The sequence below is a fragment of the Oncorhynchus mykiss genome, chromosome 32 (genome assembly GCF_013265735.2).
Source record: "Oncorhynchus mykiss isolate Arlee chromosome 32, USDA_OmykA_1.1, whole genome shotgun sequence".
Classification (NCBI taxonomy): Eukaryota; Metazoa; Chordata; class Actinopteri; order Salmoniformes; family Salmonidae; genus Oncorhynchus; species Oncorhynchus mykiss.
In genome coordinates, this window is record NC_050572.1 from 15649845 (window position 1) to 15677542 (window position 27698).

At 44.5% G+C, this 27698-nt stretch overlaps 1 protein-coding gene across 2 annotated transcripts in view; it reads right to left on the reverse strand.

Annotated features, from left to right (window-relative positions):
• LOC110487989 (tubulointerstitial nephritis antigen-like) overlaps positions 1-27173 on the reverse strand; it is a 63182-nt gene extending 36009 nt beyond the window's left edge. The window contains exons 1-3 of one of the 2 annotated variants that reach the window (XM_036971735.1): positions 26974-27173; positions 18858-19163; positions 10548-10614 (exon numbers count right to left, since the gene is read on the reverse strand). In XM_036971735.1, the coding sequence (XP_036827630.1) occupies positions 10548-10614; positions 18858-19161 (371 nt within the window). In that variant the 5' untranslated portion in view covers positions 19162-19163; positions 26974-27173. Of the gene's footprint in view, positions 1-10547; positions 10615-18857; positions 19169-26973 lie in introns of both variants that reach the window. The other variant, XM_036971734.1, reaches the window with a different exon arrangement.
• Between the last annotated feature and the right edge of the window lie 525 nt (positions 27174-27698).

Sequence of the window (27698 nt, forward strand, 5' to 3'; positions counted from 1 at the left end):
GACCCCAGCCAGATCGATAAGAAGACGACCCCAGCCAGATCGATAAGAAGACGACCCCAGCCAGATCGATAAGAAGACGACCCCAGACAGATCATTAGGAAGATGACCCCAGCCAGATCATTAGGATGACGACCCCAGCCAGATCATTAGGAAGACAACCCCAGCCAGATCGATAAGAAGACGACCCCAGCCAGATCATTAGGAAGACGACCCCAGCCAGATCAATAAGAAGACGACCCCAGCCAGATCATTAGGAAGACGACCCCAGCCAGATCATTAGGAGGATGACCCCAGCCGGATCAATAGGAAGACGACCCCAGCCAGACCAATAAGAAGACGACTCCAGCCAGACCAATAAGAAGACGACTACAGCCAGACCAATAAGACGACGACTACAGCCAGACCAATAGGAAGACGACTACAGCCAGACCAATAGGAAGACGACCCCTGCCAGACCAATAAGAAGACGACTACAGCCAGACCAATAAGAAGACGACTACAGCCAGACCAATAGGAAGACGACCCCAGCCAGACCAATAAGAAGACGACTACATCCAGACCAATAGGAAGACAACCACAGAGCCAAATAAATGAGATAGCTACTGAAAGAGTGAGGTGTCAGCAACAGACATGGCCTCGACTAGGCAAAGAGGAATCAGGAGTTATTATCACGGCCAACTGGTTAATTACCAGAAGCCTCCGTAGCAGATCCTATCATGACCACAAAAGCCTGGACTTATCAGACACGAACGCTTCTCACACACATGGTGATAGATAAATAAACATTAACAAACACACATGCAGATATTCACAGACCACAGGAGGCTAGTGAGTGTAGGACGTCTCATAATAATGGCTGAAATGTAGTGGTATCAAACACATGGTTTTACCATTCCAGTCATTCCGTTCTAACAATTGCTATAAGCCTGTCCTACCCAGTTAAGATGCCACTAGCCACCTGTGCCACAGACACTTCACACACTACACATTGAAAAACAAATGGATGCACGTGTAACTGATGTGAAATGGCGAGCTAGTTAGCGGTGGTGCGCGCTAATAGCATTTAAATTGGTGACGTCACTCGCTCTGAGACCGTGAAGTAGTTCTTCCCCTTGCTTTGCAAAGGCTGTGGCTTTTGTGGTGCGATGCTTTGTGGGAGGCAGTTGTTGATGTGTGCAGAGGGTCCCTGGTTCGAGCCAAGGTTGGGGCGAGGAGAGGGACGGAAGCTATACTGTTACACATGGACAAAGCTTTCGCAGAAACTCAAGCAGATGTTGAACTGCATGTTAGTAGTGTAGTGTTAGCCATGACTGCTATGATACAGTCGCCTACTGTTGTAAGGAGATCACAATGGGGAGGAGGAAGAGATAAGGACAGTTGGGGCTGACCAGAGCAGAGGGGAGAGGGGGGCACACTGAGGGAGAGGGACAAGGAGAGTGTTTGGTTATCTCGGAACAGAAGTACTGTCCTCCACCCAAAACCCTGTGTGTTACTGGTTTTTTTAATCACTTTGGAACTATTTTCACAAGTATGTGGTAAAATATCTTAGTACAAAACTGAAAACAGATCATGAAAAAGGCTTCTTCTTTAAAAAAAAAACTTTCAGCACATTTTCAACAATCAAAATCCCTCAGTAACATTTTCAGTAACATAATTCTCTTCTCATTTATTTAAATACATTTGCCAATCAAATAATCCAACTGCGCTTACTCACTAAACCGTTTGGTAAACTTATAGGTTTTAAACTGGGTTGTCTACAATATATGGATTTAAGAACTACATGAATAAAATGTGTGTTTGTAAATTAAAATGACATGTATGACACATGATAACCATACATAATGACTACTGTAAATTATAAACATCTAATGACATGTATGACACATGATAACCATACATAATGACTACTGTAAATTATAAACATCTAATGACATAATGACTACTGTAAATTATAAACATCTAATGACATGTATGATACATGATAACCATACATAATGACTACTGTAAATTATAAACATCTAATGACATGTATGATACATTATAACCATACATAATGACTACTGTAAATTATAAACATCTAATGACATGTATGACACATGATAACCATACATAATGACTACTGTAAATTATAAACATCTAATGACATGTATGACACATGATAACCATACATAATGACTACTGTAAATTATAAACATCTAATGACATGTATGACACATGATAACCATACATAATGACTACTGTAAATTATAAACATCTAATGACATAATGACTACTGTAAATTATAAACATCTAATGACATGTATGATACATGATAACCATACATAATGACTACTGTAAATTATAAACATCTAATGACATGTATGACACATGATAACCATACATAATGACTACTGTAAATTATAAACATCTAATGACATGTATGATACATGATAACCATACATAATGACTACTGTAAATTATAAACATCTAATGACATGTATGACACATGATAACCATACATAATGACTACTGTAAATTATAAACATCTAATGACATGTATGATACATGATAACCATACATAATGACTACTGTAAATTATAAACATCTAATGACATGTATGACACATGATAACCATACATAATGACTACTGTAAATTATAAACATCTAATGACATGTATGATACATGATAACCATACATAATGACTACTGTAAATTATAAACATCTAATGACATGTATGACACATGATAACCATACATAATGACTACTGTAAATTATAAACATCTAATGACATGTATGACACATGATAACCATACATAATGACTACTGTAAATTATAAACATCTAATCACATGTATGATACATGATAACCATACATAATGACTACAGGTTATTGCTGATGGATTCACATAGTGGTAACCACAATTGGGGTGAACACTTGTAATTTATTTCAACATGGAGCAGGATAGACAGCAAGGGAGAAAGAAATCAAAGAGCTAGTGGACAAGGGGCCCATCAGAGAGGTGGGCATGGACCCTGTCAGAGAGGTGGGGATGGGCCCTGTCAAAGAGGTCAGAGAGGTGGGCATGGGCCCTGTCAAAGAGGTCAGAGAGGTGGGCATGGACCCTGTCAAAGATGTCAAAGAGGTGGGCATGGACCCTGTCAAAGAGGTCAAAGAGGTGGGCATGGACCCTGTCAAAGAGGTCAGAGAGGTGGGCATGGACCTTGTCAAAGAGGTCAGAGAGGTGGGCATGGACTCTGTCAAAGAGGTCAAAGAGGTGGGCATGGACCCTGTCAAAAAAGTCAAAGAGGTGGGCATGGACCCTGTCAAAGAGGTCAAAGAGGTGGGCATGGGCCCTGTCAAAGAGGTGGGCATGGACCCTGTCAAATAGGTCAGAGAGGTGGGCATGGACCCTGTCAAAGAGGTCAGAGAGGTGGGCATGGGCCCTGTCAAAGAGGTCAAAGAAGTGGGCATGGACCCTGTCAGAGAGGTGGGCATGGACCCTGTCAAAGAGGTCAAAGAAGTGGGCATGGACCCTGTCAGAGAGGTGGGCATGGACCCTGTCAAAGAGGTCAAAGAAGTGGGCATGGACCCTGTCAAAGAGGTCAGAGAGGTGGACATGGGCCCTGTCAAAGAGGTGGGCATGGACCCTGTCAAAGAGGTCAAAGAAGTGGGCATGGACCCTGTCAGAGAGGTGGGCATGGGCCCTGTCAAAGAGGTCAGAGAGGTGGGCATGGACCCTGTCAAAGAGGTCAAAGAGGTGGGCATGGACCCTGTCAAAGAGGTCAAAGAGGTGGGCATGGACCCTGTCAAATAGGTCAGAGAGGTGGGCATGGACCCTGTCAGAGAGGTGGGCATGGGCCCTGTCAAAGTGGTCAAAGAGGTGGGCATGGACCCTGTCAAAGAGGTCAGAGAGGTGGGCATGGACCCTGTCAAAGAGGTCAGAGAGGTGGGCATGGACCCTGTCAAATAGGTCAGAGAGGTGGGCATGGACCCTGTCAGAGAGGTGGACATCAGAGAGAGGGAGGCAGACAGCAGGGAACTGTTGTGTCTAATGAAGTCCGGACCATCATCGGTGACCATGTGGTTAACAGAGGCCTTACCATGGCAGAGGCAGCCAGATTAGAACATTTTAGGACATTTCGCCAAGAAAACCGTTAAGTCTGCAGGATATGGACTATGCTTTACCATTACATTTACAGTAAATTAATATTGTAATGCATGTCAATTCACAAAACATGTTACACTATTCTTACTGTATGATCTATTGACAGTCTATTGTTCTACCCTCAGAGGACCCCATGGTGGTGGCCGTGTGCTGACCGACCAGCAGGAGTGGGCAGTGGTGGAAATGGCGAGGGCCAGGAATGACATACGTCTGTCTGAAAGAAAGCAGGCCATTGAGGAGAACGATGACACCTTTGCCAATGTGGAATCCATCAGCCTGCCAACAATCACCCGCCTTTTGGAGAGGCATCCAGGTATCTATGAAACACCTTTACCTGGTGCATTTTGGAGAGGCATCCAGGTATCTATGAAACACATTTACCTGGTGCATTTTGGAGAGGCATCCAGGTATCTATGAAACACATTTACCTGGTGCCTTTTGGAGAGGCATCCAGGTATCTATGAAACACATTTACCTGGTGCCTTTTGGAGAGGCATCCAGGTATCTATGAAACACATTTACCTGGTGCCTTTTGGAGAGGCATCCAGGTATCTATGAAACACATTTACCTGGTGCATTTTGGAGAGGCATCCAGGTATCTATGAAACACATTTACCTGGTGCCTTTTGGAGAGGCATCCAGGTATCTATGAAACACATTTACCTGGTGCCTTTTGGAGAGTCATCCAGGTATCTATGAAACACCTTTACCTGGTGTCTTTTGGAGAGGCATCCAGGTATCTATGAAACACATTTACCTAGTGCCTTTTGGAGAGTCATCCAGGTATCTATGAAACACATTTACCTGGTGCCTTTTGGAGAGGCATCCAGGTATCTATGAAACACATTTACCTGGTGCCTTTTGGAGAGGCATCCAGGTATCTATGAAACACATTTACCTGGTGCCTTTTGGAGAGGCATCCAGGTATCTATGAAACACATTTACCTGGTGCATTTTGGAGAGGCATCCAGGTATCTATGAAACACATTTACCTGGTGTCTTTTGGAGAGGCATCCAGGTATCTATGAAACACATTTACCTGGTGCCTTTTGGAGAGGCATCCAGGTATCTATGAAACACATTTACCTGGTGCCTTTTGGAGAGGCATCCAGGTATCTATGAAACACATTTACCTGGTGTCTTTTGGAGAGGCATCCAGGTATCTATGAAACACATTTACCTGGTGTCTTTTGGAGAGGCATCCAGGTATCTATGAAACACATTTACCTGGTGCCTTTTGAGAGAAACAACGACCGGGTGAAACATTTGCAGGCTGAGTATGTTCAGTTACAGCACTATATACGGTATTACTGTTACTATTAATGCACATGCTACTTCACAATATCATATTGGAACTATACTGCAAAAATAACTAACCAAAATATATTTTTAGAGGGTGATGGTACTTGATAATGATGTGAACCATCACAAGTACGTATGTGTCTGCTTTGAAAGTGAACTGAGTTTGCGTGAGATCAGGGGTGTATTCGTTCTGCCAATTCTGATGAAAAACGTTTCTTAAACGGAAGCAAACGGAACGAAACAGGGATAAGCATATCTGAATATATCCAATAGAAATGAAATCACAAAAAGGCATCAGGACCCTTCTATAACATGCCATACATTTTCCAAACAAATTGATATTTGTTTGTAAAAAAAAGAAAACTCTTCCTTTAAATGCTGCACCATGCTGTACTGAAAGCAGGGTCTATTTTTTACCATGGCTGTGCTTATTTAACTTCCAAATGTCTCTCTCAAAGGAGAGGAAGAGAGTGGGAGACACATTAGGTTAGACTGGACGTCTATAGGCTCCCCTTTACTAACTCTGCTCCTATCTGACCCATAGGTCTCCACCACACCCATCCACCACTCCAAGCAGGCTAAAGCAAACACTCAGTCTTTAAAAGATGTGTAACAGTATTTGAGCCCAGGTGTGCTATGTAGCCTACAGGAGGGACCAGATCAGGAGTCAGTAGGAATAGACCGGAGTTAGACTGGATTAGAGAAAAACCCACAGGATACTTTGCATGTGTGTGAAAATAAATATGATATGGATACATGAATTGTGGCAGACGCCAACCAGACACTCGCCTTTGCATCGCCAGTACACACACACGCATGCACACGCACACATGCACACACACACACACACACACACACACACACACCCTCTCTAAGAAACAATCCATAGCGAGGTTGTGAGAAACCGTTTTGGCAGATAGGTGAGGAATTCTACCTCCCCTCATCATGGAACTGTCCTCGAGCACTCACCCCAACCCACTACCTCCTCTGTTATATTCAGCTACTGTACATCCCCCAGACAGGAAAACCATCCATACCATACATACAAAAGTGATCAGGACTTGAATAGTCCATCTCGTAACACAATGAATGAAGGTCACTCCATTATTTAGTCCAATTGAAAAGCTACAGGTGAGAAGAAGTCAATGTATAAGTCAAATCAAAGAGTTAGGGGTCTATGAGATAGCCTGGCATTGTCGTTCTACATATTCTTGTGTTAGAAAGAGGTTCAGGTGTATTCGTGTACTAGACATGATTTTGGAGATCAAAGTTCCTGCACACTTGGGCAGTTAGAGGAATTTCTGTCCCAATTATCTTTAATTGCAGCCGTCTTACTCAGTGGGTGGTGTGGAGACACTGTTGGAGAGCTTGGCACAGACACCAACACAAAACACCAGCACACGCGATCCGTACACACACACACACACACACACACACACAATATGGGGCTTGGGCCAAATACATTTTCAACTGTATGTCATGCTGCTATTCAAGAGCCAAATTGTCTTCAGTCTTATACTGTATCACAGACCAACCTACAGGTATTCTGCTGTCAATAGAACAGAGTATAGTAGTAGTAGTAAGGTACTAGTATAGTGGTACTAAAATAGAAGCAAAAAGACTAGAATGAGACAGGTCACTAGGTCTATGCTCTAGATTTCACCTAGTGGAATATCTCATTCTGGTCTTTTTAGATCTATTTCGAGTGATTTATCAATAAGGTAAACTACATTTCTGCTCTGGCATATAGAAATATATTTTCTAGAAACAAGCACAAAACCCTGAATAAGTCATAATTTTAATTTAAATTTTACCTTCAGTTAAGAACAAATTCTTATTTACAATGACGGCCTACCAAAAGGCCTCCTGCGGAGACGGGGGCCTGGGATTAAAATAAATAAATAAATACAATCTAAATATGGGACAAAACACACATCACAACAAGAGAGACAACACAACACTACATAAAGAGAGACCTAAGACAACAACATAGCAAGGCAGCAACACATGACAACACAGCAGGGTAGCAACACAACCTAACAACAACATGGTAGCAACACAACATGGTAGCAGCACAAAACATGGTACAAACATTATTGGGCACAGACAACAGCACAAAGGTCAAGAAGATAGAGACAACAATACATCACACAAAGCAGCCACAACTGTCAGTAAGAGTGTCCATGATTGAGTCTTTGAATGAAGAGATAAAACTGTCCAGTTTGAGTGTTTGTTGCAGCTCGTTCCAGTCGCTAGCTGCAGCGAACTGAAAAGACGAGAGACCCAGGGATGTGTGTGCTTTGGGGACCTTTAACAGAATGTGACTGGCAGAACGGGTGTTGTATGTGAAGGATGAGGGCTGCAGTAGATATCTCAGATAGGGGGTGTGAGGCCTAAGAGGGTTTTATAAATAAGCATCAACCAGTGGGTCTTGCGACGGGTATACAGAGATGACCAGTTTACAGAGGAGTGCAGTGATGTGTCCTATAAGGAGCATTGGTGGCAAATCTGATGGCCGAATGGTAAGAACGTCTAGCCTCTCGAGAGCACCCTTACCTGCCGATCTATATATTATGTCTCCATAATCTAGCATGGGTAGGATGGTCATCTGAATCAGGGTTAGTTTGGCAGCTGGGGTGAAAGAGGAGCGATTTCGATAGAGGAAACCAAGTTTAGATTTAACTTTAGCACAACCAGTGCTGCTATAGCATTAGGTTAGAGTAATGCACAGCTGAGCTGTGATTATCTTCTGGAAGGTTTATACAGCATTGGGTCTATAATGCCTATCAAACACATAAGCCCCAGTCTGAATGAACATACTCAGCTTGGCCTGTGTAGTATATTGGTTAACTAAATCATACCTGGGATGTTACTGTAGTTTAGCCTGTATTAGTTAACTAAACCCAAACTGGGATGTTACTGTAGTTTAGCCTGTATTAATGAACTAAATCCTAGCAGCGATGCTACTGTAGTTTAGCCTGTACTGGTTAACTAAATCCTAGCTGGAGTGTTACTGTAGTTTAGCCGGTATTACCATCTGTATAACTATCACCAAGCTTCTGAATTACTACATGTAGTTCACTACTCCCCAACACTGGGAGAGCAGAGGGAGAGGAACATATGGAGGAAAGGAGGAGAAGAGGAGGAGAGTTGCCAGACACTGGGGATTTGAAGAATGTGTTGTTCCCATCTAGCCCTTGTAGAGGTAACCCATCCTACCCCTGTCTCTAGCCCCAAAAAGCCCACTGTTACCCAATATTGCGCAATGTTTCCCAATGTTGCCAAATGCTCAGTGTTGTTTTGCAGGGTGATGTGCAACCATATCGAGCGGTTGCTTTTATTCTGCTGCTTGTTTGATAAGATGCAATACTCTTTCATTTCATGAAGGCGACAGCTACATTAAACCAAATGAATGGACAGTGGTCCCAAAACTCTCCATGGATAATGTGGGTCTGTCTGTGGTACAACCAGAAAGGTCACGTCATCAGATCAAAGTGTTTGAAGGAGTGATCACTGTTTGAACAGAGAGACGTAAAGAAAGGGAGTGAGAGGGGAGAGGTAGAGACAGAGATACGCAGTGCCTTAGGAAAGTACTCAGACCTCTGGACCTTTTCCACATTTTCTTACGTTACAGTCTTATTCTAAAATAAAATAAAAATCCCCTCCATCTACACACAATTCCCCATAATGACGAAGCAAAAACAGGTTTTTAGAAATTGTTGCTAATTTATAACATATAAAAAACTTAAATATCACATAAGTATTCAGACCCCTTAGTCAGTACTTTGTTGAAGCACCTTTGGCAGCGATTACAGCATTGAGTCTTCTTGGGTATGATGCTACAAGCTTGCCACACCTGTATTTGGGGAGTTTATCCCATTCTTCTCTGCAGATCCTCTCAAGCTCTGCCAGGTTGGATGGGGAGCGTTGCTGCACAGCTATTTTCAGGTCTCTACAAAGATGTTCGATCGGGTTCAAGTCCGGGGTCTGGCTGGGTCACTGAAAGACATTCAGAGACTTGTCCCGAAGCCACTCCTGCGTTGTCTTGGCCGTGTGCTTAGGGTCGTTGTTCTGTTTGAAGGTGAACCATCGCCCCAGTCTGAGGTCCTGAGTGCTCTGGAGCAGGTTTTCATCAAGAATCTCTCTGTACTTTGATCCATTCCTCTTTTCATCCCCGTCAATGAAAACCATCCCCACAGCATGATGCCACCACCATGCTTCACCGTAGAGATGGTGCCAGGTTTCCTGCAGATGTGACGCTTGGCATTCTTGGTTTCATCAGACCAGAGAATCTGGTTTCTCATGGTCTGAGAGTCTTTAGATGCCTTTTGGCAAACTCCAAGCGGGCTGTCATGTGCCTTTTACTGAGGAGTGGCTTCCTTCTGGCCACTACCATAAAGGCCTGATTGGTGGAGTGCTGCAGAGATGGTTGTCCTTCTGGATGGTTCTCCCATCTCCACAGAGGAACTCTAGAGCTCCGTCAGAGTGACCATCAGGTTCTTGGTCACCTCCCTGACCAAGGCCCTTCTCCCCTGATTGCTCAGTTTGTCAAGGCGGTCCACTGTGTTCTTGGGGACATTCAATGCAGCAGATTTTTTTTTTCACCCTTCCCCAGATCTGTGCTTTGACCTAATCCTGTCTCGGAGCTCTACGGACAATTACTTCAACCTCATGGCTTGGTTTTTGCTCTGACGTGCACTGTCAACTGTGGGACCTTATATAGACACCTTTCCAAATCATGTCCACATCAATTGAATTTACCACAGGTGGACTCCAATCAAGTTGTAGAAAGGATGATCAATGGAAACAGGATGCACCTGAGCTCAATTTCGAGTCTCATACCAAAGGGTCTGAATACTTATTTTAAATAAGGTATTTCTGTTTTTTATTTTTCATACATTTGGCAAAATTTCACAAAATAACTGTTTTTGCTTCGTCATTATGGGGTATTGTATGTAGATTTCTGAGGACTTAAAAAAATTGAATCCATTTTAGAATAAGGCTGTAACCTAACATAATGTGGGAAAAATCAAGGGGCCTGAATACTTTCTGAATGCACTGTACAGGGAGAAAAGAGAGGAAGAGGTTAGAGACACGTACCATAAGTTGCAGTTCTCTTTGTATGTCTGTCCTGAGAGGAATTTGTGGCTGTTCCTTTCACAGGTGCCTGGAAGGAAACAAAGGAAGGAAATTCAGAAAGATGCTGACAGCCGATAGGATCACATTAATGATAACTTTTTAGTCCAGTTGTGGCAGAAGATCTGAGAGGCTGACTCATACAGATTCCTCCACTATATCTTCTCACCACGCTCCCATGTATACACACACACACACACTCTACACTACACACTATACACTATACACACACACTCTACACTACACACACACTACACACTCTCTACACACTACACACTCTACACTACACACACACTATACACTCTCTACACTACACACACTCTACACTACACACACTCTACACTACACACACTCTACACTACACACTCTCTACACTACACACACTCTACAATACACACACAATCTACAATACACACTCCACACACTCTACACTACACACTCCACTACACACACTCTACAATACACACTCCACACACTCTACACTACACACACTCTACAATACACACTCTACACTACACACACTCTACACTACACACTCCACACACTCTACACACACGCTCTACACTACACACACACTCTACACTACACACACACTCTACACTACACACACTCTACAATACACACACTCTACAATACACACTCCACACTACACACACACACACTACACACACACACGCTCTACACACACGCTCTACACACACGCTCTACACTACACACACACTCTACACTACACACACTCTACACTACAATACACACTCCACACTCTACACTACACACACTCTACACTACACACTACACACACTCTACACTACACACTCCACACACTCTACACACACACTACAATACACACTCTACACTACACACTCTACACTACACACACTCTACACTACACACTCCACACACTCTACACACATGCTCTACACTACACACACACTCTACACTACACACACTCTACAATCCACACTCCACACACACACTCTACAGTACACACACACACTCTACAGTACACACACACACTCTACAGTACACATCCACACACTCTACAATACGCATCCACACACTCTACAATACGCATCCACACACTCTACACTACACATCCACACACTCTACACTACACATCCACACACTCTACACTACACACACTCTACAATACACATTCCACACTACACACACAAACACACTCTACAACACACATCCACACACTCTACACTACACACACACACACTCCGCACTGCAAACACACACTTCACACACTCTCTACACTACAGACACACACACTCCGCACTACAAACACACACTCCACACACTCTCTACACTACAGACACACACACTCCGCACTACAAACACACACTCCACACACTCTACACTACACACACTTTTTAAAATTTAATTTTAGTAATGAGTGGATACATTTTCACAGACACACACATACACACTCCACACTCACAGACACAGACACACACTCCGCACTACAGACACAGACACTCCAGACACACTCTACACTCCAGACACTCCAGATACAGACACACACTCTACACCCCAGACACAGACACACACTCTACACTCCAGACACAGACACACACTCCAGACACAGACACTCTAGACACAGACACACACTCTACACTCCAGACACAGACACACACTCCACACTACAGACACACAAAGGCACGCAGGTGTGTATTGAGAGAGTTAACAGTAACACCCTGGCTGTGAGGTGTAGTGGGAGAGTTAACAGTAACACCCTGGCTGTGAGGTGTGTAGTGAGAGAGTTAACAGTAACACCCTGGCTGTGAGGTGTGTAGTGAGAGAGTTGACAGTAACACCCTGGCTGTGAGGTGTAGTGAGAGAGTTAACAGTAACACCCTGGCTGTGAGGTGTAGTGAGGGAGTTAACAGTAACACCCTGGCTGTGAGGTGTGTAGTGAGAGAGTTAACAGTAACACCCTGGCTGTGAGGTGTGTAGTGAGAGAGTTAACAGTAACACCCTGGCTGTGAGGTGTGTAGTAGTGTGTGTGGGGTTTGGGGAACCCTGAGCTGCACTAATCTTCTGTTGGAATGTCCTGTTGGCTTCTGTCCTCTGTGTCCCAGGGCTAACAGGTCCTCATCATGCCTTAACAAGCTTAATTATACACACACTTAATGAAAACCCTGCCACCTCCAGGGGGTTCCAGGGGACAGGGGCGCCACTCTACCTCACACATCCCACCCCTCACTGGGCAAAGACAAAACCACACACACCCGTGTGGCCTCCGAGGATGGGGTCAATTTAAATTCCATCTAGACCTCATCAGTATAGGATTAGACATTCCGTGGAGTTTGAATCCAAAACGTATAATCCATGTATTATCCTCATGGTCCTTTTTTCCACGTTTTCTCAGCACTATTTCCTTTCCAATGTCTTTTGTCATTTTCAAAGGTTTACAGGGTCATTCCAATGTTCAGTTGAAGTCCTAGACTGGCTGGGACAGATATCTACACCATCTCTGCTGACCTCTTCCCTCTAACACTCCCCTTGTGTAGGAGGAGGGTCAGAAGCCAACGCTGTGTTGGGCCCTGCAGGAGACTGCTGTGTGATTTATGGTAGTAACACTGTAACACTCCAGAAGCTACTCCTCCTTCAGCTGTCTGTCTGTCTGTCTGTCTGTCTGTCTGTCTGTCTTTCTGTCTGTCTGTCTGTCTGTCTGATTAACTCTAAAAGTCTAAGCCGTTGGGGTGGCAGGGAGCTAACATATGGAATTGTTTTAAGATGGTGATACCATGGATCATTAACACGACACTACACACTCCACACACAGACACACAGACTACAAAGGCACGCAGGCATGAGGGGCACACACGGGCGTGCTCAAACGCCAGCAGGAGAGGGAAAGCACCCAAGCTACCAGCCATGCAGGCACCCACGTGTCCACAAACACACACCACACACAGAGTGTGTAGTGAGAGAGTTAACAGTAACACCCTGGCTGTGAGGGGTGTAGTGAGAGAGTTAACAGTAAGACCCTGGCTGTGAGGTGTGTAGTGAGAGAGTTAACAGTAACACCCTGGCTGTGAGGTGTGTAGTGAGAGAGTTAACAGTAACATCCTGGCTGTGAGGTGTGTAGTGAGAGAGTTAACAGTAACACCCTGACTGTGACGTGTAGTGAGAGAGTTAACAGTAACACCCTGGCTGTGAGGTGTGTAGTGAGAGAGTTAACAGTAAGACCCTGGCTGTGAGGTGTGTAGTGAGAGAGTTAACAGTAACACCCTGGCTGTGAGGTGTGTAGTGAGAGAGTTAACAGTAACACCCTGGCTGTGAGGTGTGTAGTGAGAGAGTTAACAGTAACACCCTGACTGTGACGTGTAGTGAGAGAGTTAACAGTAAGACCCTGGCTGTGACGTGTAGTGAGAGAGTTAACAAAAGGTTTTGAAGTGTTTGTCCTATATCTAGGAGACATAAGAAAGCTCTGAAAATATTGTATTTTTTTGGGACACATATTTAACCCGTTATTTTTGTTGGCACAAAACGATCTCCATACTTCCATTGATTTGTATGGGTTACCTTCAGACAAGTCCCGGGGCACGTAGAGCAACATATTGGTTTGTATGGGTTACCTTCAGACGAGTCCCGGGGCACGTAGAGCAACATATTGGTTTGTATGGGTTACCTTCAGACAAGTCCCGGGGCACGTAGAGCAACATATTGGTTTGTATGGGTTACCTTCAGACGAGTCCCGGGGCACGTAGAGCAACATATTGGTTTGTATGGGTTACCTTCAGACAAGTCCCGGGGCACGTAGAGCAACACATTGATTTGTATGGGTTACCTTCAGACGAGTCCCGGGGCACGTAGAGCAACATATTGGTTTGTATGGGTTACCTTCAGACGAGTCCCGGGGCACGTAGAGCAACATATTGGTTTGTATGGGTTACCTTCAGACAAGTCCCGGGGCACGTAGAGCAACACATTGATTTGTATGGGTTACCTTCAGACGAGTCCCGGGGCACGTAGAGCAACATATTGGTTTGTATGGGTTACCTTCAGACGAGTCCCGGGGCACGTAGAGCAACACATTGGTTTGTATGGGTTAACTTCAGATGAGTCCCGGGGCACGTAGAGCAACACATTGATTTGTATGGGTTACCTTCAGACGAGTCCCGGGGCACGTAGAGCAACATATTGGTTTGTATGGGTTACCTTCTGACAAGTTCCGGGGCTCGTAGAGCAACATATTGGTTTGTATGGGTTACCTTCAGACGAGTCCCGGGGCACATAGAGCAACATATTGGTTTGTATGGGTTACCTTCAGACGAGTCCCGGGGCACGTAGAGCAACACATTGGTTTGTATGGGTTACCTTCAGACGAGTCCCGGGGCACGTAGAGCAACATATTGGTTTGTATGGGTTACCTTCAGACGAGTCCCGGGGCACGTAGAGCAACATATTGGTTTGTATGGGTTACCTTCAGACGAGTCCCGGGGCACGTAGAGCAACATATTGGTTTGTATGGGTTACCTTCAGACGAGTCCCGGGGCACGTAGAGCAACATATTGGTTTGTATGGGTTACCTTCAGACGAGTCCCGGGGCACGTAGAGCAACATATTGGTTTGTATGGGTTACCTTCAGACGAGTCCCGGGGCACGTAGAGCAACATATTGGTTTGTATGGGTTACCTTCAGACGAGTCCCGGGGCACGTAGAGCAACATATTGGTTTGTATGGGTTACCTTCAGACGAGTCCCGGGGCACGTAGAGCAACATATTGGTTTGTATGGGTTACCTTCAGACGAGTCCCGGGGCACGTAGAGCAACATATTGGTTTGTATGGGTTACCTTCAGACAAGTCCCGGGGCACGTAGAGCAACATATTGGTTTGTATGGGTTACCTTCAGACGAGTCCCGGGGCACGTAGAGCAACATATTAGTTTGTATGGGTTACCTTCAGACGAGTCCCGGGGGCACGTAGAGCAACATATTGGTTTGTATGGGTTACCTTCAGACGAGTCCCGGGGCACGTAGAGCAACATATTGGTTTGTATGGGTTACCTTCAGACGAGTCCCGGGGCACGTAGAGCAACATATTGGTTTGTATGGGTTACCTTCAGACGAGTCCCGGGGCACGTAGAGCAACATATTGGTTTGTATGGGTTACCTTCAGACGAGTCCCGGGGCACGTAGAGCAACATATTGGTTTGTATGGGTTACCTTCAGACGAGTCCCGGGGCACGTAGAGCAACATATTGGTTTGTATGGGTTACCTTCAGACGAGTCCCGGGGCACGTAGAGCAACATATTGGTTTGTATGGGTTACCTTCAGACGAGTCCCGGGGCACGTAGAGCAACATATTGGATTGTATGGGTTACCTTCAGACGAGTCCCGGGGCACGTAGAGCAACATATTGGTTTGTATGGGTTACCTTCAGACGAGTCCCGGGGCACGTAGAGCAACATATTGGTTTGTATGGGTTACCTTCAGACGAGTCCCGGGGCACGTAGAGCAACATATTGGTTTGTATGGGTTACCTTCAGACGAGTCCCGGGGCACGTAGAGCAACATATTGGTTTGTATGGGTTACCTTCAGACGAGTCCCGGGGCACGTAGAGCAACATATTGGTTTGTATGGGTTACCTTCAGACGAGTCCCGGGGCACGTAGAGCAACACATTGGTTTGTATGGGTTACCTTCAGACGAGTCCCGGGGCACGTAGAGCAACATATTGGTTTGTATGGGTTAACTTCAGACGAGTCCCGGGGCACGTAGAGCAACATATTGGTTTGTATGGGTTACCTTCAGACGAGTCCCGGGGCACGTAGAGCAACATATTGGTTTGAATGGGTTACCTTCAGACGAGTCCCGGGGGCATGTAGAGCAACATATTGGTTTGTATGGGTTACCTTCAGACGAGTCCCGGGGCACGTAGAGCAACATATTGGTTTGTATGGGTTACCTTCAGACGAGTCCCGGGGCACGTAGAGCAACATATTGGTTTGTATGGGTTACCTTCAGACGAGTCCCGGGGCACGTAGAGCAACATATTGGTTTGTATGGGTTACCTTCAGACGAGTCCCGGGGCACGTAGAGCAACACATTGGTTTGTATGGGTTACCTTCAGACGAGTCCCGGGGCACGTAGAGCAACATATTGGTTTGTAGCCTACACGGTTTCAGACGCCACAGTACAGACACTTGGCACATCAGCGTTACCGACTTCAGACGAGTCCCATGACACTACAGACGTTTTCGTGAGAATAACCATTTTCGGGATGTCTCATAGTCTGACAAACACAGTCGTAGCTGCAGATACGGTGGGCCGACATCGGCAGATGTGGTCGATTGAGACGCAGCTATCTCCAGCTTAAACTGAATGGATTTTGATGGGGATTTCTTTATTATGTTTCTTACAGTATATTAACTCACGAGTGTATCGAGAAACTCTTCTTAACTCCATCACTACTCCATAATGGTTCTGTGGAGTGGGAACTAGGAGAGGTGAACCTAACCCTAAACCTAACCCTAACCCTTAACTTGAGCTAATGGTTCTGTGGAGTGGGAACTAGGAGAGGTGAACCTAACCCTAAACCTAACCCTAACCCTTAACTTGAGCTAATGGTTCTGTGGAGTGCGATCTATGAGAGATGACCTAACCCTAACCCTTTAACTTGAGCTAATGGTTCTGTGGAGTGCGATCTATGAGAGATGACCTAACCCTAACCCTTTAACTTGAGCTAATGGTTCTGTGGAGTGCGATCTATGAGAGATGACCTAACCCTAACCCTTAACTTGAGCTAATGGTTCTGTGGAGTGCGATCTATGAGAGATGACCTAACCCTAACCCTTAACTTGAGCTAATGGTTCTGTGTAGTGGGAACTAGGAGAGGTGAACCTAACCCTAAACCTAACCCTTAACTTGAGCTAATGGTTCTGTGGAGTGGGAACTAGTGTAACCGATGTGAAATGGCTAGCTAGTTAGCGGGGTGCACGCTAATAGCGTTTCAATCGGTGACGTTACTCGCTCTGAGACCTTGAAGTAGTTGTTAACCTTGCTCTGCAAGAGCCGCAGCTTTTGTGGCGCGATGGGTAACGATGCTTCGTGGGAGGCTGTTGTTGATGTGTGCAGAAGGTCCCTGATTCGAGCCCAGGTTGGGGCGAGGAGAGGGGCGGAAGCTATACTGTTACATTGATGCTGTTGACCCGGATCACTGGTTGTTGTGGAAAAGGAGGAGGTCAAAAGTGGGGTGAGTGTATGATTTGAATGAAATGGTTTTGGAATTTATCCTACAGTTTGTCTGATAAGGTGAGCTGAGAGATGGGAAAGAGCAAGTGAGGTAGAGAGAGTGAGAAATGAAGGTGTCACTCCTTTCTCTTTCCCCCGTCTCCCACAGGCTAAGGTGTGTTTATGTCTCTCTTTGGGAAACGCAACCTCCCTGTCATCTAGCGAGCACATACCTACCTCGACCTGTCCCTACTTCCTGTCCCGTTCCCGTCGCCTATCTCTCCCTCTCTCTGCATAGTGTGCATTCTTTCTCCTGACCTCCGACCTCCCCCTCCATCTGTCTCAGACTAATAAGAAGACTACTGTTCCTGGTCTCTTCTCAGGTTGGGCCCTGCTGCCAGCAGAACATTTTACACCTCCACAACGACTAGCAGAGTTATAGTGTAGGTGAAGCATGTTTATACTGTGAAAGCAGAGAAAGTGATCCCACTAATCTCTTTTGACTCATCACATACACTGCTGCTACTGTCTATTTTCTATCCTGTTAACTAGTCACTTTATCCCTACCTATATGTACACATCTACCTAAATTACCTCGTACCCCTGCACATCGACTAGGTAACTGGTCCTCTATGTATATAGCCAAGTCGTTACTCATTGTGTATTTATTCTTTGAGTTAATAGAAAAATAAGATTTCTCTTTTTTTCTTTCTGCATTTTTGGGAAGCGTCCGTAAGCACTTCCCTGTTAGACTACACCTGTTGTTTGTGAAGCATGTGACAAATAATATTATATTTTACCACAGTGTGCTAAGGTTTCACAGGCCAATGGGACCTCCTACCTAATGTACTGTGACAGTTGAAACATAACTTTGCCTGTGCGTAGGATTAGCAGTTGGTAGTTGCCATTCATTCAGTAGTCCCATACACTCAGTGTGGGACCTGTATACTTTGGCTACTCTACAGGTCTCCACTGTACTGGGCCTTTCTGTTTGAATCTTAAGTGGCAGGCACACACGCACACACCATACGACCCCCCCCCCCGCCGCCACACACCCTCCTCCCCACACACACCCTCTCACTTACCAATGAAAGGGGGTGAGATGCCCAGACAGTGGCCCCAGAAGTCAGGGCAGCAGTCTGAGATGGTTCGGTTACAGAACAGGTCACAGTAACAGATGGTGTCCAGGTAGGGCACCGTACACTGGTCATCCCGGCCCGGGCAGCAGCCCCCTCTCCGCTCGCAGTACGACCCAAACGGGTCCCTGATTCCCCCCATGTGCAGCGGGCTCATCAGCTCCCTCTTGGTCCTCCTGGATGTGCCTCTGGCCGCCATACTCTCCGCCACCACCAGGAGGAGCACCACTGCTATGGCCGCTAGAAGCTTCATTTCTACCCTGACAGAAGGGACAAAGAAGAACATCTGTTAGGATGCTATGAGCAGGTCATAAATTATGTAGACACTGATAGAGTGTCAGGTCAGACATTTGTCAAAATCCTAATAGATTCATTCTATTACAGGGGCTGAGTCACTGGCTTACTGGTGCTCTTTCATGCCATTCCTAGGAGGGGTGCGTCACTTGAGTGGGTTGAGTCACTGATGTGATCTTCCTGTCTGGGTTGGCGCCCCCCCCCCCTTGGGTTGTGCCGTGGCGGAGATCTTTGTGGGCTATACTCGGCCTTGTCTCAGGATGGTAAGCTGGTGGTTGAAGATATCCCTCTAGTGGTGTGGGGGCTGTGCTTTGGCAAAGTGGGTGGGGTTATATCCTTCCTGTTTGGCCCTGTCCGGGGGTGTCATCGGATGGGGCCAGAGTGTCTCCTGACCCCTCCTGTCTCAGCCTCCAGTATTTATGCTGCAGTAGTTTATGTGTCGGGGGGATAGGGTCAGTTTGTTATATCTGGAGTACTTCTCCTGTCTTATCCGGTGTCCTGTGTGAATTTATGTATGCTCTCTCTAATTCTCTCTTTCTTTCTCTATCTCGGGGGACCTGAGCCCTAGGACCATGCCTCAGGACTACCTGGCATGATGACTCCTTGCTGTCCCCAGTCCACCTGGCCGTGCTGCTGCTCCAGTTTCAACTGTTCTGCCTGTGATTATTATTATTTGACCATGCTGGTAATTTATGAACATTTGAACATCTTGGCCATGTTCTGTTATAATCTCCAACCGGCACAGCCAGAAGAGGACTGGCCACCCCTCATAGCCTGGTTCCTCTCTAGGTTTCTTCCTAGGTTCTGGCCTTTCTAGGGAGTTTTTCCTAGCCACCGTGCTTCTACATCTGCATTGCTTGCTGTTTGGGGTTTTAGGCTGGGTTTCTGTACAGCACTTTGAGATATCAGCTGATGTACGAAGGGCTATATAAATAAATTTGATTTGAATAAGATGACAGGCCTAGTCCTGCTTAGAGATCAACAAGTGAGATACAGTGCCTTGCGAAAGTATTCGGCCCCCTTGAACTTTGCGACCTTTTGCCACATTTCAGGCTTCAAACATAAAGATATAAAACTGTATTTTTTTGTGAAGAATCAACAACAAGTGGGACACAATCATGAAGTGGAACAACATTTATTGGATATTTCAAACTTTTTTAACAAATCAAAAACTGAAAAATTGGGCGTGCAAAATTATTCAGCCCCTTTACTTTCAGTGCAGCAAACTCTCTCCAGAAGTTCAGTGAGGATCTCTGAATGATCCAATGTTGACCTAAATTACTAATGATGATAAATACAATCCACCTGTGTGTAATCAAGTCTCCGTACTGTGATAGTCTCAGAGGTCCGTTAAAAGCGCAGAGAGCATCATGAAGAACAAGGAACACACCAGGCAGGTCCGATATACTGTTGTGAAGAAGTTTAAAGCCGGATTTGGATACAAAAAGATTTCCCAAGCTTTAAACATCCCAAGGAGCACTGTGCAAGCGATAATATTGAAATGGAAGGAGTATCAGACCACTGCAAATCTACCAAGACCTGGCCGTCCCTCTAAACTTTCAGCTCATACAAGGATTACTGGTTGCTGCGGAAAAAGGAGGAAGGTCAAAAGGGGGGTGAGTGTAACGGATGTGAAACGGCTAGCTTAGTTAGCGTGGGCGCTAAATAGCGTTTCAATCAGTGACGTCACTTGCTCTGAGACCTTGAAGTAGTAGTTCCCCTTGCTCTACAAGGGCCGCGGCTTTTGTGGAGCGATGCTTCGAGGGTGACTGTTGATGTGTGCAGAAGGTCCCTGGTTCGCGCCCGGGTATGGGCGAGGGGACGGTCTAAAAATATACTGTTACACATACTCCAAAACAGATGGGGCGTTTACATCTAACAGGTTAGGTCAAGATTTTAAGGGACCTCTCCACAAATCCTCACGCTACTCTTCAAAGAACTCTATAGCATTCACAGAATGTTCTACTGTATTTGAATTTGAACCGTGCAAATCTATACTTCACTATGATGAAGAGAAAGGTAAAGCTGCAAAGATTGAACTGCCCAATACTGTTACTGTATTTCAATGGTTTCAGGTCTGAGACATTACTAGACTGTGTCATTGTCCCAAATGACACCCTTTTCCCTATAAAGTGCACTACTTTTGACCAGGGACCATAGGAAGTAGTACACTTTATAGGGAATAGGGTGCAGCCCTGGTCAAAAGTAGTGCACTATGTAGAGAATAGGGTTACATTTGGGACAAAGCCTGTAAGCCTGCTATAAATATGGCTCTCTGGGGTCTCTTTGCATAATACGTTGTTCGATGCGGCCACACTAAAATAGCACTCAATGCAATACTTCACTGTTTATTAAAAAAGGGACATTCCACCACCGCTCAGTCCAAAAGGGGGGTTGTGACATAATTATCATCAACATGAGAATATAAAGCCATCACGTCATCATGGAAACAAACTTCCTGCTGTCTGTCAGAGCTAATTTGTCAATCTTCAGGAAATGTCCCAAAGGGCATGCCTCTTTCTCTCTCTAGCCTGTCCTAAAAACCACGCCTCTCTATCCTGTCCTACAGACCAGGCCTCTCTCTCTATCCTGTCCTACAAACCAGGCCTCTCTCTCTATCCTGTCCTACAAACCACACATCTCTCTATCCTGTCCTACAAACCAGGCCTCTCTCTCTATCTTGTCCTACAAACCACGCCTTTCTCTCTACCCTGTCCTACAGACCACACCTCTCTCTATCCTGTCCTACAAACCAGGCCTCCCTCTCTATCCTGTCCTACAGACCAGGCCTCTTTCTATCCTGTCCTACAAACAAGCCTCTCTCTATCATGTCCTACAAACCACACCTCTCTATCCTGTCCTACAGACCACGCCTCTCTCTTTCCTGTTCTACACATGTACTATATACAGTTGAAGTCGGAAGTTTACATACACCTTAGCCAAATACATTTAAACTCAGTTTTTCACAATTCCTGACATTTAATCAGAGTAAAAATTCCCTGTCTTAGGTCAGTTAGGATGACCACTTTATTTTAAGAATGTGAAATGTCAGAATAATAGTAGAGAATGATTTATTTCAGCTTTTATTTATTTCATCACATTTCCATGGGGTCAAACGTTCCCATACACTCAATTAGTATTTGGTAGCATTGCCTTTAAATTGTTTAACTTGGGTCAAACGTAGCCTTCCACAAGCTTCCCACAATAAGTTGGGTGAATTTTGGCCCATTCCTCCTGACAGAGCTGGTGTAACTGAGTCAGGTCTGTAGGCCTCCTTGCTCGCACAAACTTTTTCAGTTCTGCCCACAGATTTTCTATAGGATTGAGGTCGGGGCTTTGTGATGGCCACTCCAATACTTTGACTTTGTTGTCCTTAAGACATTTTGCCACAACTTTGGAAGTATACTTAGGGTCATTGTCCATTTGGAAGACCCATTTGCGACCAAGCTTTAACTTCCTGACTAATGTCTTGAGATGTTGCTTCAATATATTCACATAATTTTCCTTCATCATGTAGCCATCTATTTTGTGAAGTGCACCAGTCCCTCCTGCAGCAAAGCACCCCCACAACATGATGCTGCCACCCCCGTGATTTACGGTTGGGATGATGTTCTTCGGCTTGCAAGCCGCCCCCTTTTTACTCCAAACATAACGATGGTCATTATGGCCAAACAGTTCTATTTTTGTTTTAACAGACCAGAGGACATTTCTCCAAAAAGTACAATCTTTGTCCCCATGTGCAGTTGCAAACCGTAGTCTGGATTTTTTTATGGCAGTTTTGGAGCAGTGGCTTCTTTCTTACTGAGTGGCCTTTCAGGTTATGTCAATATAGGACTCATTTACTGTGGATACAGATACTTTTGTACCCATTTCCTCAAGCATCTTCACAAGATCTTTTTCCTGTTGTTCTGGGATTGACTAGCACTTTTCTCACCAAAATACGTTCATCTCTAGGAGACAGAACGCGTCTCCTTCCTGAGCAATGTGACGGCTGCATGGTCCCATGGTGTTCATACTTGCGTACTATGAACATTCAGTTCTATGACAACAGCTCTGGTGGACATTCCTGCAGTCAGCATGCCAATTGCACACTCCCTTAAAACTTCAGATATTTGTAGCATTGTGTTTTGTGACATAACTGCACATTTTAGTGTGGCCTTTTGTTGTCCGCAGCACAAGGTGCACCTGTGTAATGATCATGTTGTTTAATCAGCTTCTTGATATGCCACACCTCTCAGGTGGATGGATTATCTTGGCAAAGGAGAAATGCTCACCGACAGAGATGTAAATAAATTAGTGTTTTTTGTGCGTATGGAACATTTCTGGGATCTCATTACCTTAATGATTTCTCTGTTAAATCTAATGAGACACTGCTGTACATCAAGCAGACAACAACAGATGATACATTTCAAATCCAGGCACATCTGCCTTCACTGGTGTAACTAATGAGCAGTGGTGTAAAGTACTTAAGTAAAAAATACTACTTAAGTAGTTTTTGGTGGTATCTGTACTTTACTATTTATATTTTAGCCAACTTTTACTTCCCTAACACCCAAAAGGACTCATTACATTTTGACAGGAAAATGGTCCAATTCACACACTTATCAAGAGAACATCACTGGTCATCCCTACTGCCTCTCATCTGGCGAACTCACTAAACACAAATGCTTCATTTGTCATTTATGTCTGAGTGTTGCAGTGTGTCCCTGGCTATCCATCAATAAAACTATATATAATAATCAGGCCTTCTGGTTTGTTTAATATAAGCAATTTGAAATGGTTTATACTTTTACTTGTGATACTTAAGTACATTTTATCAATTCCATTTACTTTTAAAATAAGGTATTTCTGTTTTGTATTTTTAATACATTTGCAAAAATGTTTAAAAAAAATGTTTTTGCTTTGTCATTATGGAGTATTGTGTGTAGATTGATGAGGATTTTTATTTAATTGATCAATTTTAGAATAATGCTCTATGTGCAAAATGTGGAAAAAGTCAAGGAGTCGGAATACTTTCCAAAGGCACTGTACATAGACAAAGAATCCCTGGTCACTTTAATAATGTTTATGAATATACTGTTTTACTCATTTCATATGTTTATACTGTATTCTATATTATTGTATTTTAGTCAATGCCACTCCGACATGGAGAGAATCTTGACCACACCTTTTTGGCTGGTGTGTGAACTCACACTCTCTGCACAGCCATGGGACGGACAAACAATGGCCCCTAGCCACATCTTATTGTGTGTGATTGTATCATCAACACTACCATCAACACCATGACCAAACACCATCACCAACTACCATTAACACCAGCATCAACACCATCACCAACTACCAGTAACACCACCATCAATACCATGACCAACTACCATTAACACCACCAGCAATACCATGACCAACTACCATTAACACCATGACCAACTACCATTAACACCATCACCAACTACCATTTACCCCACCATCAACATCATGACCAACTACCATTAACCCCACCATCAATACCATGACCAACTACCATTAACCCCACCATCAATACCATCACCAACTACCATTAACCCCACCATCAACACCATGACCAAACACCATCACCAACTACCATTAACCCCACCATCAACACCATGACTAAACACCATCCACACCATCACCAAATCACAGGTCAAGTCTATGTACTGTAAATGGACATGTGACCAGAATTACCTTATTAAGGGCAAATGGTGTCATGTCACATACAGGAGTACTGTAGTCAGCCTTGCTTTGGTTCCATGGTAGCGCCTCAGACATACAGAATAACACAGTACTGTAGTCAGCCTTGCTTTGGTTCCATGGTAGCGCCTCAGACATACAGAATAACACAGTACTGTAGTCAGCCTTGCTTTGGTTCCATGGTAGCGCCTCAGACATACAGAATAACACAGTACTGTAGTCAGCCTTGCTTTGGTTCCATGGTAGCGCCTCAGACATACAGAATAACACAGTACTGTAGTCAGCCTTGCTTTGGTTCCATGGTAGCGCCTCAGACATACAGAATAACACAGTACTGTAGTCAGCCTTGCTTTGGTTCCATGGTAGCGCCTCAGACATACAGAATAACACAGTACTGTAGTCAGCCTTGCTTTGGTTCCATGGTAGCGCCTCAGACATACAGAATAACATAGTACTGTAGTCAGCCTTGCTTTGGTTCCATGGTAGCGCCTCAGACATACAGAATAACACAGTACTGTAGTCAGCCTTGCTTTGGTTCCATGGTAGCGCCTCAGACATACAGAATAACACAGTACTGTAGTCAGCCTTGCTTTGGTTCCATGGTAGCGCCTCAGACATACAGAATAACACAGTACTGTAGTCAGCCTTGCTTTGGTTCCATGGTAGCGCCTCAGACATACAGAATAACACAGTACTGTAGTCAGCCTTGCTTTGGTTCCATGGTAGCGCCTCAGACATACAGAATAACACAGTACTGTAGTCAGCCTTGCTTTGGTTCCATGGTAGCGCCTCAGACATACAGAATAACACAGTACTGTAGTCAGCCTTGCTTTGGTTCCATGGTAGCGCCTCAGTCATACAGAATAACACAGTACTGTAGTCAGCCTTGCTTTGGTTCCATTGTAGCGCCTCAGACATACAGAATGACACAGTACTGTAGTCAGCCTTGCTTTGGTTCCACGGTAGCGCCTCAGACATACAGAATGGCACAGTACTGTTATCAGCTGTAGCCTTGCTGTTGATCCCTCCAGCACAGTAAAACAGAAAAGCCTCATCGCACAACCAACTTATAGACATTCCACAGTTATTATAACCCATAATGACTGCAAATCAGAGGGATGCAGTGCCCTAGAACCAGCTGCTCAACAACTTCCAGAGTCCATTGCCGGCTGCCTGTCTGCCTCATATTGTATGGAGTCATGAGGGTAGAACACTGAACAAGCACAACACACCCTGGTTTCATCTCACCTGGGCAGTATCATTCACCTGTGCTGAGACAGCCAGACAAACAAACACATGCACGCAAGCAAACACACCCACACACACACACGCACACGCATAGACACACACACCAACTCTCTTTTCTCTCTCACCTCTCTTCACATATAGACAAATAGGATCAGCTGAACTTTGAAACATTGTTTCACAACCCACTAGATAACTCAATCACTCACAGTCGGTATCAGTCTAAAAGCATTTCAATGGAGTGAGGTATTTCTAGAGAGTTCTAAGAGTGTGTCATGGAGTCCTTGAGTTCTGTTTACTTTTATTCTCAACTCAAGGATACACTAAACAAAGCAACCATTTATTTTACAGGTGTCACACAAACCTCCCTTGGTTTAAAACAGGAGACACAGTCCAAAGACAAAATGAACAATAATCTTAGTATCTAGAATACATAAGATGTACACTACACTTTCAGACATTTTCCACATATCAAGTCTAATTTTGTAGTATTATATGTGGGTTAAATCCTAGTTTTTTTAATCTTTTTTTATTAACCCTTTATTTAACTAGACAACTGGTCAAATTCTGAAAACAAACTTTCCTAAGAATCTGATTAGGAAGACTGAACATAACTGAAACTAGTCACAGTAAATGCTAATTACAATCACATTATATCAAAACTAGCATAGCCAAGGAAATCTAACTAGCTTTATTTATTTAGTTGTTTACCATCAAACCTACTTCCAAAATGTTTGTTACATTTTTTAGATAATTATGTGAATCCTGCACCTGTCTGATCTGGCTCAGAGAGAGGGAAAGAGGTAATCCATTTTACCTTGTATGTGTATTCTGTGAAAATCTCTCTTCTTGTTTGTAATCCAATAGAAAAACCCAGTCCTGTAAAAGATTATATGATTTTCTGCTGCTTTCTCTGTAATTCATACACAGAGAGAAAGTCTGTCTCCCTTTCTCCCTCACTCTCTTCTCATTCACTGCACTGTCAGGCTAAACAACTGAGTTATATATACTGTACAGCCACTAAGTATGAACAAACCACTCCTCCCTCCCCCTCCTTCACACTCTCTCTCTGCCCTATCCTTCTGACTCCTAGCCTAATCCTTATTTTCTCTCTCTCTTGAATAAACCTAGAACAGTTATTTTCAAAAGCAACTGCCATTTAGCTCTTTCTTTCTATTTTGTCCCTGTGATTAAGCTTTTTTAATTTGTGACATCACCACAGGGTCATCCACTTGTTTCCCTTTGGCACAGTGACCACCTCGCTACCCCCTAGTGGCCACTAGAAAAACTTGACAAAGGGTGGTTTGAAAAGACTCACCTGTACCATGGTTAGCACAGCTGCAGTAAAAGCAGTAGCATTACTGTTACAAAATTATTCCGCTGCTCTGTCGTTCGCTAAACTAATGTCCAAAGGCATGGTGTAGCGTTTGGTCAGCCAAGGAGTCTGGGTAGCCAGGCAACATGAACACACCTTTACAATATGTCCACTATCTGTCAGGATTTGGCCAGGGTTGTTCCAGTTTTGGTCACTAGATGCCCCCA